General features: G+C 42.1%; 1 protein-coding gene across 1 annotated transcript in view; it reads left to right on the forward strand.

Annotated features, from left to right (window-relative positions):
• COG5 (component of oligomeric golgi complex 5) overlaps positions 1 to 15,281 on the forward strand; it is a 299,093-nt gene that overhangs the window by 176,723 nt on the left and 107,089 nt on the right. Inside the window, exons 9-10 of the mRNA XM_066591926.1 lie at positions 7,669 to 7,781; positions 7,864 to 7,941. Of these exons, the coding sequence (XP_066448023.1) occupies positions 7,669 to 7,781; positions 7,864 to 7,941 (191 nt within the window). The remainder of the gene's footprint in view (positions 1 to 7,668; positions 7,782 to 7,863; positions 7,942 to 15,281) is intronic.

Below are 15,281 nucleotides of genomic sequence, written 5' to 3' on the forward strand. Positions count from 1 at the left end.
TATGTCATAAATAGGAAAAGTTAATGGGTCCCAACTCGATTATTCAATTCAAAGCGCCAAAGAATTAGCGTTCAAATTTTACGTACGGAATCTAATTCGCGGCTCGCCATTTCCTGATGTCATAGATAGATAGATAGATAGACAGACTGTATGCAATGACACGTACAGCTTGGAACCATAAATACTAGAGCACGCCAGCCATTTACAGTCAGTCTCCATTGGAGTTGGAAGTGGGCAAACATGTACTAGGCTATCTTCCCAAGAAGCCACAGCAGCCGGATAAATTGGATGTTCCACACAACGGCTATTTTATTCAGCCTGCAAGGGGGAAGCAGCGGCCTACAAAACCTCAGTGGTCGCTGCTGCCGTCATCTAGATATATAAAAACGAATGTATGTATGTCTGTCTGTCTTCGCAGCAACGCGCGACGGGTACGCTAGTCTCTAATAAAAACCAATCACAGCGCAGCTTTCATGTTACCTCAGCGGTATAATATATAACAACCAATCGTAGCGCAGCTTACATGTTACCTCAGCTTTATAATATATAACAACCAATCACAGCACAGCTTTCATGTTACCTCAGCGGTATAATATATAACAACCAATCACAGCGCAGCTTTCATGTTACCTCAGCAGTATAATATATAACAACCAATCACAGCGCAGCTTTCATGTTACCTCAGCAGTATAAGCAATAGCAACCAATCACAGCACAGATTTTATTCTGCCTCAGCAATATAAGAAATAGCAACCAATCACAGCGCAGATTTTATTCTGCCTCAGCGGTATAATATATAGCAACCAATCACAGCACAGCTTTCATGTTACCTCAGCAGTATAAGAAATAGCAACCAATCACAGCGCAGCATTCATTTTACCTCAGCGGTATAATATATAGCAACCAATCACAGCACAGCTTTCATGTTACCTCAGCAGTATAAGAAATAGCAACCAATCACAGCACAGCTTTCATGTAACCTCAGTAGTAAAAGAAATAGCAACCAATCACAGCACAGCTTTCATGTAACCTCAGTAGTAAAAGAAGTAGCAACCAATCACAGCACAGCTTTCATGTAACCTCAGTAGTAAAAGAAGTAGCAACCAATCACAGCACAGCTTTCATTTCATGTAACCTCAGTAGTATAAGAAATAGCAACCAATCACAGCACAGCTTTAAATAAAATAAAATAAATCTTAGTATTTGTATAGCGCCAACTTATTCTGCAGCGCTTTCAGGTAATTATTACTTATTACCCCCTACCAAACTGGGTTCTCATTTTACCGACCTTGGAAGGATGGAAAGCTGAGTCAACCTTGAGCCGGCTACCTGAATCATGCAACCTTCAGGTCGTAGGCGAGAGCTTACACTCTGCGCCACAGGAGGCTTCATTATACCTCAGCAGTATAAGAAATAACAACCAATCATAGCGCAGCTTTCATGCTACCTCCACAGTATAGGGAATAGCAACCAATCACAGCGAAGCTTTCATGTTACCTCAGCACTATAGGAAATAGCAATGAATCACAGCACAGTTTTCATTATACCTCAGCAGTATAAGAAATAGCCACCAATCACATCGGAGCTTTCATGTTACCTCAGCAGTATACGGAATAGCAACCAATCACCGCGCAGCTTTCATTTTATCTCAGCATTCCCAATATCCAGCAATTGCCTTGCAAAACGTTCGGCAGATGCATCATTTTGTAGTTGAACACGCATCCCGTTGCTTGTAATGACTTTTTCTTTCGTGCTTGAGATGGAAATCGAACAAGCTACGTCTGGGGGAATAACTGTCGACAATGCTCGCACGCGCGCCACCTATCGTAGGATAGATGTACTATGCCTATAATCTTCCCAGGAGTGTACTCAACAACTTACCAGTGTTTCATGGCGATCGGATGAATGGTGTAGGAATGCATAAAGGACAGACAGACAGACATACATTCATTTATATATATATACTAGCGTACCCGTCGCGCGTTGCTGCGAAGACAGACATACATGCATACTTCGTTTTTATATATCTAGATGACGGCAGCAGCGACCACTGAGGTTTTGTAGGCCGCTGCTTCCCCCTTGCAGGCTGAATAAAATAGCCGTTGTGTGAAACATCCAATTTATCCGGCTTCTGTGGCTTCTTGGGAAGATAGTCTAGTACATGTTTGCCCACTTCCAACTCCAATGGAGACTGACTGTAAATGGCTGGCGTGCTCTAGTATTTATGGTTCCAAGCTGTACGTGTCATTGCATACAGTCTATCTATCTATCTATCTATCTATCTATCTATCTATCTATCTATCTATCTATCTATCTATCTATCTATCTATCTATCTATCTGGGTTATTGCATACAGTCTATCTATCTATCTATCTATCTATCGATCTATCTATCTATCTATCTATCTATCAGGGTTATTGCATACAGTCTATCTATCTATCTATCTATCTATCTATGACATCAGGAAATGAGAGAATTAGATTTTGTAGGCCGCTGCTTCCCCCTTGCGGGCTGAATAAAATAGCCGTTGGGTGGAACATACAATTTATCCGGCTGCTGTGGCTTCTTAGGAAGATATCCTAGTACTTGTTTACCCACTTCCAACTCCAATGGTAATTGGCTGGCGTGCTCTAGTGGTTCCAAGCTGTACGTGTCATAATAGAGCCTTAATGACATCACAATGCAGCTTTATAGAACACTAGCGTACCCGTCGCGCGTTGCTGCGAAGACAGACAGACATACATACATTCGTTTTTATATATCTAGATGACGGCAGCAGCGACCACTGAGGTTTTGTAGGCCGCTGCTTCCCCCTTGCAGGCTGAATAAAATAGCCGTTGTGTGGAACATCCAATTTATCCGGCTGCTGTGGCTTCTTGGGAAGATAGCCTAGTACATGTTTGCCCACTTCCAACTCCAATGGAGACTGACTGTAAATGGCTGGCGTGCTCTAGTATTTATGGTTCCAAGCTGTACGTGTCATTGCATACAGTCTGTCTATCTATCTATCTATCTATGACATCAGGAAATGGCGAGCCGCGAATTAGATTCCGTACGTAAAATTTGAACGCTAATTCTTTGGCGCTTTGAATTGAATAATCGAGTTGGGACCCATTAACTTTTCCTATTTATGACATAATCAATGCTCGAGCCAAATTTCAAGTTTCTATGACATTGGGAAATGAGAGAATTAAATTCCGTACATAAAATTTGGACGCTAATTCTTTTGCGCTTAGAATTGAATAATCGAGTTGGGATGAGACATAAGGCCTTGCCCATAAGCATTCCCCAACCTCCAAGAACTGAACCTACCTACCTGAATGAGATTTTGTAGGCCGCTGCTTCCCCCTTGCGGGCTGAATAAAATAGCCGTTGGGTGGAACATACAATTTATCCGGCTGCTGTGGCTTCTTAGGAAGATATCCTAGTACTTGTTTACCCACTTCCAACTCCAATGGTAATTGGCTGAGTGCTCTAGTGGTTCCAAGCTGTACGTGTCATAATAGAGCCTTAATGACATCACAATGCAGCTTATGAGAACATGTTGGGGCATGTTCGCGCGTTGCTGCGAAGACAGACATACATACATACTACGTTTTTATATATCTAGATGACGGCAGCAGCGACCACTGAGGTTTACCGCTGGGGTATGTCACTCTTATTACTAATGGGGGGAGTGTCACTATTATTACTGCTGTGGGATGTCACTATTATCGCTGGGGTGAAGGTGTCACTATTACCGCTGGGGTATGTGTACATGTGGCAGAAATGGGCAGGGCTCTTTCAGAATAGACCGGGTGCAGATTTTGACTGCTTTTTAGATGCGGAAATGCTGCAGAATTTTCCACAGAAATCTCCGCTGAGCACATTCTGCAGTATTTCCGCGTCCAAAAAGCAGTCAGAATCTGCACCCGGTCTATTCTGAAACAGCCTTGTCCTTTTTAGAACGACGGGGGTAAAATCATACGTTGTGATAAGCCCCGCCCCCTGACGTGTTGGCACTTTGCGATACATAAGTGGGTTTTGGGTTGTAGTTTGGGCACTCGGTCCCTAAAAGGTTCGCCATCACTGGCCTAGTACATGTTTGCCCACTTCCAACTTCAATGGAGACTGACTGTAAATGGCTGGCGTGCTCTAGTATTTATGGTTTCAAGCTGTACGTGTCATTGCATACAGTCTATCTATCTATCTATCTATGACATCAGGAAATGAGAGAATTAGATTTTGTAGGCCGCTGCTTCCCCCTTGCGGGCTGAATAAAATAGCCGTTGGGTGGAACATACAATTTATCCGGCTGCTGTGGCTTCTTAGGAAGATATCCTAGTACTTGTTTACCCACTTCCAACTCCAATGGTAATTGGCTGGCGTGCTCTAGTGGTTCCAAGCTGTACGTGTCATAATACAGCCTTAATGACATCACAATGCAGCTTTATAGAACATGTTGGGGCATGTTCAAGGGCGTCCGATGTTGATGACATCAGTGATGACATCACAATAGCAGGTGGCTTACTTATTCGATCTACGTGGGGGGGGGGGCGTAACTTTCGACGACGCTCGCGCGCCATTTATCGTAGGATATTTGTACTATGCCTATAATCTTCCCAGGAGTGTACTCAACAACTTCCCAAAGTTTCATGGCGATCGGATGAATGGTGTAGTAGCGCATAAAGGACAAACACGCACGCACGCACGCAGACAGACATACATTCAATTTTATATATATAGATGTTGGGGCATGTTCAAGGGCGTCCGATGTTGATGACATCAGTGATGACATCACAATAGCAGGTGGCTTACTTATTCGATCTACGTGGGGGGGGGCGTAACTTTCGACGACGCTCGCGAGCCATTTATCGTAGGATATTTGTACTATGCCTATAATCTTCCCAGGAGTGTACTTAACAACTTCCCAAAGTTTCATGGCGATCGGATGAATGGTGTAGTAGCGCATAAAGGACAAACAGACACGCACGCAGACACGCACGCACGCAGACAGACATACATTCAACACTTCCAACTCCAATGGAGACTGACTGTAAATGGCTGGCGTGCTCTAGTATTTATGGTTCCAAGCTGTACGTGTCATTGCATACAGTCTATCTATCTATCTATCTATCAGGGTTATTGCATACAGTCTATCTATCTATCTATCTATCTATCTATCTATCTGGGTTATTGCATACAGTCTATCTATCTATCTATCTATCTATCTATCTGGGTTATTGCATACAGTCTATCTATCTATCTATCTATCTTGGTTATTGCGTACAGTCTATCTATCTATCTATCTATCTATTTATCTATCTATCTATCTATGACATCAGGAAATGAGAGAATTAGATTCCGTACGTAAAATTTGAACGCTAATTCTTTGGCGCTTTGAATTGAATAATCGAGTTGGGACCCATTAACTTTTCCTATTTATGACATAATCAATGCTCGTGCAAATTTCAAGTTTCTATGACATTGGGAAGTGAGAGAATTAAATTCCGTACGTAAAATTTGGACGCTAATTCTTTTGCGCTTAGAATGGAATAATCGAGTTGGGATGAGACATAAGGCCTTGCCCATAAGCATTCCCCAACCTCCAAGAACTGAACCTACCTACCTGAATGAGATTTTGTAGGCCGCTGCTTCCCCCTTGCGGGCTGAATAAAATAGCCGTTGGGTGGAACATACAATTTATCCGGCTGCTGTGGCTTCTTAGGAAGATATCCTAGTACTTGTTTACCCACTTCCAACTCCAATGGTAATTGGCTGGCGTGCTCTAGTGGTTCCAAGCTGTACGTGTCATAATACAGCCTTAATGACATCACAATGCAGCTTTATAGAACATGTTGGGGCATGTTCAAGGGCGTCCGATGTTGATGACATCAGTGATGACATCACAATAGCAGGTGGCTTACTTATTCGATCTACGTGGGGGGGGGGCGTAACTTTCGACGACGCTCGCGCGCCATTTATCGTAGGATATTTGTACTATGCCTATAATCTTCCCAGGAGTGTACTCAACAACTTCCCAAAGTTTCATGGCGATCGGATGAATGGTGTAGTAGCGCATAAAGGACAAACACGCACGCACGCACGCAGACAGACATACATTCAATTTTATATATATAGATGTTGGGGCATGTTCAAGGGCGTCCGATGTTGATGACATCAGTGATGACATCACAATAGCAGGTGGCTTACTTATTCGATCTACGTGGGGGGGGGCGTAACTTTCGACGACGCTCGCGAGCCATTTATCGTAGGATATTTGTACTATGCCTATAATCTTCCCAGGAGTGTACTTAACAACTTCCCAAAGTTTCATGGCGATCGGATGAATGGTGTAGTAGCGCATAAAGGACAAACAGACACGCACGCAGACACGCACGCACGCAGACAGACATACATTCAACACTTCCAACTCCAATGGAGACTGACTGTAAATGGCTGGCGTGCTCTAGTATTTATGGTTCCAAGCTGTACGTGTCATTGCATACAGTCTATCTATCTATCTATCTATCTATCTATCTATCAGGGTTATTGCATACAGTCTATCTATCTATCTATCTATCTATCTATCTATCTATCTATCTATCTATCTATCTATCTATCTATCAGGGTTATTGCATACAGTCTATCTATCTATCTATCTATCTATCTATCTATCTATCTATCTATCTGGGTTATTGCATACAGTCTATCTATCTATCTATCTATCTTGGTTATTGCGTACAGTCTATCTATCTATCTATCTATCTATTTATCTATCTATCTATGACATCAGGAAATGAGAGAATTAGATTCCGTACGTAAAATTTGAACGCTAATTCTTTGGCGCTTTGAATTGAATAATCGAGTTGGGACCCATTAACTTTTCCTATTTATGACATAATGAATGCTCGTGCAAATTTCAAGTTTCTATGACATTGGGAAGTGAGAGAATTAAATTCCGTACGTAAAATTTGGACGCTAATTCTTTTGCGCTTAGAATTGAATAATCGAGTTGGGATGAGACATAAGGCCTTGCCCATAAGCATTCCCCAACCTCCAAGAACTGAACCTACCTACCTGAATGAGATTTTGTAGGCCGCTGCTTCCCCCTTGCGGGCTGAATAAAATAGCCGTTGGGTGGAACATACAATTTATCCGGCTGCTGTGGCTTCTTAGGAAGATATCCTAGTACTTGTTTACCCACTTCCAACTCCAATGGTAATTGGCTGGCGTGCTCTAGTGGTTCCAAGCTGTACGTGTCATAATACAGCCTTAATGACATCACAATGCAGCTTTATAGAACATGTTGGGGCATGTTCAAGGGCGTCCGATGTTGATGACATCAGTGATGACATCACAATAGCAGGTGGCTTACTTATTCGATCTACGTGGGGGGGGGGGGGCGTAACTTTCGACGACGCTCGCGCGCCATTTATCGTAGGATATTTGTACTATGCCTATAATCTTCCCAGGAGTGTACTTAACAACTTCCCAAAGTTTCATGGCGATCGGATGAATGGTGTAGTAGCGCATAAAGGACAAACAGACACGCACGCACGCAGACACGCACGCAGACAGACATACATTCAATTTTATATATATAGATAGATTACTTTTATGTGTAAATTGCTTTGTAAACAGTTTCAACTGTGTATAGGAAAACTAAATACCTTTTCTTCTGGTTAGGTGCCCCAGGACGGGCAGCTATGCCTCAGCCAGGGAACACAGCAGCGTTTCGAGCAGCCCTTTGGACTAATATGGAGAAACTAATGGACCAAATCTATGCAGCCTGTGTCCAGGTATCACAGCGATTATGGTATTACTGGCACATACTGTCAATACTGACTGAGAGCCTGTCCTAATGTACTATATGTATTATAGGTGCAGCATCTCCAGAAGGTTTTAATGAAGAAAAGGGACCCTGTGTCCCATGTTTGTTTCATTGATGAAATTGTGAAGGTGAGTAGTATCAGCTTTGCTCTTCAGTTAGTTGGAACGGTGCATTGAAGCGAACCTGAATGTTACAAATCTCTGGCTATGGAAATGAGTTAGTTTCATACATTACACACAAATCTTTAGAGCACTCTTACCAACATGACCTACTAATCAAAAATGTAAAAGATCTGAAATAAGCAGAGGGTGTTAGGCCTTCTTAATTGAAATTTCTTTGTTTAGCTTAGAATATGTCTTAAAGGATATGGTTTTACAACCAATTTATTGCTGCAAGGTGCATACAATTAAAAAATGAAAGCACTTTACCAAAAACTTCAATTAAAAAAAAATTCTATTATTTTGTGTACACAGCTGCAATGCAGAGCTATGTGTCTTCATGGTTACAGACCATAAACAAATCCTTTTTGTGGACCTACAGACCGTCGAGTGGGCAGATCAGGGAAGAACACAATATGTGATTGATTTTAGGTGTATGGATTCCCAGGGAATCTGAGTTATTTCGGCAGGCAATGTGAGGTGTACAGTATGTGGTTCCCCCGATGATTCTCTTGACCTTTATATTTCCTGGACCCTTCCATATTATAGTTGAGGGAGAGCTGCATTTTTTGTCATGTTCGACTGCAATTACCTTGTCTGCATGGACTTTGATCCATCGTTAACAGCTACTGCAATCTGTGGACATCGCCAAATTAAAAATATTTTATGGACACCGCTGCAAACAGATTGTAATTTAGAATGATAAAAAGTCAATACTCAGAGTATGATGGAAAGTTGCTTTATTATGGAAAAATGGACGTCGATTCCATTAAGCTGCAGAACACTTTTAATAAGTATGACAGCTAGTGTATATGCTTAAAACAACCAACCCAATTACTGCAACTTTTAATCCATTCACTATTAATGAGCTTCACACTTGGTAAACATGGTGGGTGAGGATCAAATTATAAGCAGAGGCAGTTTTAGCTCTTCAAAGCTAGGGATTAAATCATAGTGCTTGGTTTGTAGGGTAAATCTCTGATTACCTTTCTGTAGCTGGTAGCTCAAATAGAAACCTCTTGTTATAATTGTAGTGTTGTGTCCATGTAAATCATCACCTATGCCATCTTGATTTTTTTAGCTTTGTAGACTGTTTGCACTTTTTGGAAGTAATTATTGCCTTTATTAGTAGCTAAGTTTATATACTTAGGGCTCCTACCCACTAGCGATACGTTTTCTTGCAATGCGAGAGTGAGTGAAAATGTATGATTATGAAACCAGTGATTTTCAATGGTTTCATATTCATTTTGCGAGGATTTCACTCCAGCCTCGCAGCGCCAAGAAAAATCTGCGATATCGCCCACTGTTTTCAATGGATCTGGCGGCAGCAGAGCCAGCCCCATGGAAAACATAGGGAGTACATCACACTTCCCTGACATAGCTGTGACAGCTATGGCAGACGATTCCTTCATCCCCGAGAGGACCGCAGGGATGAAAGAATCCTGTACCACAGCTGTGGCAGAGTTCCACGATGCTATCCCATTGCTTTCAATGGGGCTGGCGCTCTCCGGTTCTTCTCTCCGGCCCCATCAGTCATCTTCTGCCGTATGGAGGCCAGGGATTGAAAAATCCCCACCTCCAGAAAGCACTGCCTCTGATTGGCTCAGCACTGTGACCAATCACAGGCAGCGCTCAGTTGTCATTTAATGACGTCTGGGCTCTGCCTGTGATTGGTTAGAGCACTCAGCCAATCAGAGGCAGTGCTTTCTGGAGGCAGGGATTTTTCAATTCCCAGCCTCCAGAAGATGACAGCCGGGGCCGGAGAGAAGAGCCGGACAGCTCTTCTAGGTGAGTGCATTTTTTTTTTTTCTTTTTCCTTTTTTTTTTTTTTTTACAGCTAGGGATGATTTTCAGGAAAGGGCTTATATTTCAAGCTCTTCCCCGAAAATCATCGCTGCAGGGGTTGCCTGCAACCCACTACTTTCAATGGGGCGGCAGCAGAGCCGCCCCCATTGAAAGCAATGAGATAGCATCGCGCACCTCTACCACAGCTGTGACAACTGTCACAGCTGTGGCAGAAGATTCATTTGTCCCCGTGGAAATGAAGGAGTCCCCTACCCATAGCTGTGACGGGAAGAGCGATGTACTCCATATGTTTTTAATGTGGCCGACGCTGCTGCCGCCGGCCCCATTGGAAACAGTGGGCGATTAGCGCAAATTTTTCTTTGCATTGTGAGGCTTGAGTGAAAACCTCACAAATGTGTATATGAAGCCATTGAAAATCAATGGTTTCATAATCATGCGTTTTCACTCACTCTCGCATTGCAAGAAAACGTATCGCTAGTGGGTTGGAGCCCATAGGCAAATAACTAGCCAAAAATCAAACTTTTACATAGTTTCCGAACTCGCACAAGGTAGTTACATTTGTGAAGTCTGTCTCCCAAAGTTCATTGTTTTTCTTTTACAAACTTTAAAAACAGATACTGAGCTACAGATTTCTGCCGTGGACATGCACTTGTACACCCGCAAATCCACACATGCATTTATAACTTTTCCATGAGCAAATCAGTGTACAGATTCTCACAGAATCTCTGTGAAGAAGTGACATGCTATTTGCTTTTCTGCATGTGGATTTCAAATCTGCGTGCAGAAAAATTTGTGTTGTATAGACTACGGTGTGTTTTTCTATTGAAGTAATGGAATGTGGATTTGATGCAGAATCTGCAGGAAATCTGCATAAAAAACATGTGGACATAGCCTAGTAGTATCATCCTGCTTGCTGTGCTGACTAGTGCTTCCAAATGCTGTACTGCATCAAAAGAAATAATAGTGACTTAACTATAGTTGGCCCCCAAAATATTGCCCTGTAGATAGTTATCTAAAAATAAAAGTGCCACACACATAATACCTATCAATATAATTGTGAACAGAGTACCCCTACAGTAATTATTGCCACAAAAAGCTCCCCAGAAAATCAATGTGTACAGATAGTGCCCCTAAAAAGTAATTGTTGCCATGTACAGTGGCAACCATTGAGGCCCATTTAGACACAACGATTATCACTCAAAATTTGCTCAAAAGCCATCTTTTGAGTGATAACCGTTGCGTCTAAACGCGCGGCCATCGTGCACTGTTCATGCACTATTCATTCATTGATGATTTCTAGCAAGCTAGAAATCACTGATGACTCTTATCAGTGCCGCATGCCGATTTTCTCAGCCGGTGGCGCTGATAGTATTCTTTCAGCTGGTATCCTGCTGAAAGTTCCCAGCGGGACACCAGCTGAAAGCTCCGAGAACAATGCAGCTATTTGCATATATAAAACAGTTGCTTTGTTCTCGGAGCTATCGCGGGGGTATCCCGCTCCGCCTCCATTAACTGTTAAGTAGCTAATTAGCTACTTAGAGTTATGCCAAGATGATCGCTCAAAACTGTCACTTAGACTGTCGTTTGAGCATTTATCTTCACATCTTGATCAGTGACTGAGAATGTTTGTATTTCTATTGTAGTATTCTTTGAAGTGCAAATTACTCACATCCATGTCTGTGCCTTGTCAGAAGTATGTGTGTATAAATATGCATGCCTCTTCGGATCTATTTCATTTAAGCCTGAAGAAGAACCATGCGTAGGTTCGGAAGCTCGGATTAACATCATGTATTTTTGTTAGCCAGTAAAAGGTACCATGTTTCCCCGAAAATAAGACAGTGTCTTTTTGTTTAAAAAGGTTTAACTTTTTTACATTTATAGCTGCCTGGACACTATTTAAATTGACTTTTTTAATTAACTGTTAGCAGGGCTTAATTTTGGAGTAGGGCTTATATTTCAAGCATCCTCAAAAAGCCTGAAAAATTATTTTGCATCCTCAAAAATTCTGGAAAATCATGCTATGTCTTATTTTCAGGGTATCTCTTATTTTCAGGGAAACAGGGTATCATAGCTACAAGATTACTTGGCTTCTATTGCTGGAAAAAAATCACATTAACCCTTTCCAATCCACTGTCTGACCTCTGAAGACATTATGATTTAAGGCTGTAAAGCTCCGATGTTTGAAGACGTCCGTCGTGGTTCTCTTACTGTATATTGCCAGCCTCTCTGCTGTCGGAGCCTATACAATGTGTCACCTCATGCAGTACTGCCTTTAGCCAGCATATAGCGCCGTTGTAAAACAGCAGAAAAAGAGTAAGCCCACTAGGAAAACCAGGCTACAAATTGGATTGGAAAGGGTTAAGGTCTAACATTGACTTGCAGAAATGCCGCTTTCCAATAGGAGGTGCTGCAGAGGCATTGTTCCATTGGCTTTATAAGTCTCCACACTAGGTGCTCTCTCTAAGGAGAAACCATACTCTTCCTGACCCATATACCGATGCGCAGATGAACGGAAGACATTTATTTCCTTCTATTAGGTCTCTGTAGCATGAGCTAATTACTTCCACTTATATAATTAGCTCATCACACACTTTTTTTTAAAGCTGAGATTATTCATTAACAATACTATACTATTTTTACTTCTACTCCTAAGGCCAAATAAGTACATGTGGCCTTCATTCTTGAAGTAGTAGAAATACATTAGCGTTTTCTCTGCTGTGGGTGAGAAATATTTTAATACATTAACTGTACTATTTGTTCAAAGGCATAAATCAGGAAACTAAATCAATCCCCTTGCTTCCTTTGTTATTTCTGAACTTAGAAACTTTAGCCAAAGTGACCTGCGGTTGTTGAAAACCCGCTATTGAGCACGTGATATTAGAAGCATACACTTACATTATCATTTTAAAGAAAAAGGAAATGGTATTTTCAACACTTAAAGCATGAAGTAAAGATGCCCCGTCTATGCTGCAGGACTGCAGATGGTCACCTAAATGATTGCCAGTGTGCCATACAATTTGCATTAATCATGTCAAGAATTTAAAACCTTGTTGCTATTTGTGAAAAGCCCCACTGCTGCTTTTCCACAATTATTTTTTAGAGAGAAAATACATTTTCTCCTGCATTTAGCAGGCACACTCAGCACGTTTGCTAGACCCACCTGAGATGTTGCTCATCGCCTCCTGCTGCTGTTAACTATAGAGTAGCAGGACTGTGTTAAAGGGGTTGTCCCGCGCCGAAAGGTTTTTTTTTTTTTTCAATAGCCCCCCCGTTATTATTAATGGAAAGTTACCAGACCAGGAGGTTGAGCCATAAGGTAATGATGATTGCACACATATGTGATTCTGTAAAGGTGATTGGTGGTGGTACAACTACTATTTTGTTATATGTTGGTGTTTGATGTATGTTATCTTTATGCTTAAAGGGGTTGTCCTGCGCCGAAACGTGTTTTTATTTTATCAACAGCCCCCCTGTTCGGCGCGAGAGAAACCCGATGCAGGGGTTTAAAAAAAAAAAAAGGATAGTACTTACCCGAATCCCCGCGCTCCGGTGACTTCTTACTTACCTTGCGAAGATGGCCGCCGGGATCTTCACCCTCGGTGGACCGCAGGTCTTCTGTGCGGTCCATTGCCGATTCCAGCCTCCTGATTGGCTGGAATCGGCACACGTGACGGGGCGGAGCTACGAGGAGCAGCTCTCTGGCACAAGCGGCCCCATTCAGAAGGGAGAAGACCGGACTGCGCAAGCGCGTCTAATCGGGCGATTAGACGCTGAAAATTAGACGGCACCATGGAGACGAGGACGCCAGCAACGGAACAGGTAAGTGAATAACTTCTGTATGGCTCATAATTAATGCACAATGTACATTACAAAGTGCATTAATATGGCCATACAGAAGTGTATACCCCCACCTTGTTTCGCGGGACAACCCCTTTAAGCATATGGGGGGACGTCAGATGCAGCCACCCCCCCCCCCTCTTTAGTGAACTGGGAGTCTTCTTCACACTTTATGTTTGATAAAGACCAAATGCAGGTCGCAACGTAGCTTTATCTTTACAGCCATGGAGAAATACAGGTTTAGTGTTTTAATCTTCACCATTTATGCTGCCACATTCTTTACACTATTTTGGAGGGATCTATGGTTCAAGTTCCCTGAGTGGCGTTGCATTGTATCCGCCACGCCTGAATAAGGATTTGCCTGTGTGTGCTGTTGGACTCCATCTTCTTTAACAGCTCTTACATTACGGCTCTGACAGCTCTTGTTGCTCATTATATGTAAGAGGAGACCAGGGAGTCTCCTCTCACATGTTATTAATGGTAACCTAGCCAGAGCCACCTTCATGACTGCTGATGACTCCTGCAATGTATCAAAGGGAAGAAACGTAGCAGAGATGCTGGGAGTTAAAAAAAAAAAAAAAAAAAAAAAGTGAAAGTTGCAAAAAAGAAAAAAATTATATCCATCTAGTACTAAACTAATCGTACTGTCTGCAGAATTAATTTAAGATATCACTTATACAGCACGGTGAATGCTGTTAAAAGCAAAAATAAAAAACTTGCCATAACTGCAGATTTTGTTAATCCTGCATCTAGAAAAAAATATAATAAAAAGCAATCAAAACGTTATATGTGCCCAAAAATTGGACAAATGAAGACTAGAGTTCATCTGGCAAAAAACAAGCCCTCGTAAGAGCTCCGTCGTATTTTGGGAAAAAATGCTATGGCTCTTAGAATGCGGCAACACAACAGCAAATCTTTAAAAAAAGAAAGTGCTTTTTGTGTACAAAAATAGCAAAACATAAAAAACTTTATTAACTTGGTATTGCTGAAATCCTGCTGACGCAGAAAATAATGTTATCACGTTATTTATTTTGCACACTGAATGCTGTAAAAATGAAATCCAAAAAATCAAATGGCGAAATTTATTTTTTCCTCCAATCCCCCTAAAAGTATAATAAAAGTTCTACATCACATTATAAGCACTAAAATATGATGCCATTAAAAAAAACAACTTGTCCCGACAAAAACAAGCCCTCATATGGCTATGTCAATGGCAAAATCAGAAAGTTATGGCTACTGGAATGCACTGATGTGAAAAACTGAAAACGTAGTTGGTCATTAAAAGGGTTGTCCCGCGGCAGCAAGTGGGTCTATACACTTCTGTATGGCCATATTAATGCACTTTGTAATGTACATTGTGCATTAATTATGAGCCATACAGAAGTTATCAAAAGTTTTATACTTACCTGCTCCGTTGCTGGCGTCCTCGTCTCCATGGTGCCGACTAATTTTCGGCCTCCGATGGCCAAATTAGCCGCGCTTGCGCAGTCCGGGTCTTCTGCTGTCTTCAATGGGGCCGCTCGTGCAGAATGCCGGCTCCGTGTAGCTCCGCCCCGTCACGTGCCGATTCCAGCCAATCAGGAGGCTGGAATCGGCAATGGACCGCACAGAAGAGCTGCGGTCCACGGAGGGAGCAGACCCCGGCGGCCATCTACAGCAGGTGAGTA

Source organism: Eleutherodactylus coqui, chromosome 2, assembly GCF_035609145.1.
Source record: "Eleutherodactylus coqui strain aEleCoq1 chromosome 2, aEleCoq1.hap1, whole genome shotgun sequence".
NCBI lineage: Eukaryota > Metazoa > Chordata > Amphibia > Anura > Eleutherodactylidae > Eleutherodactylus > Eleutherodactylus coqui.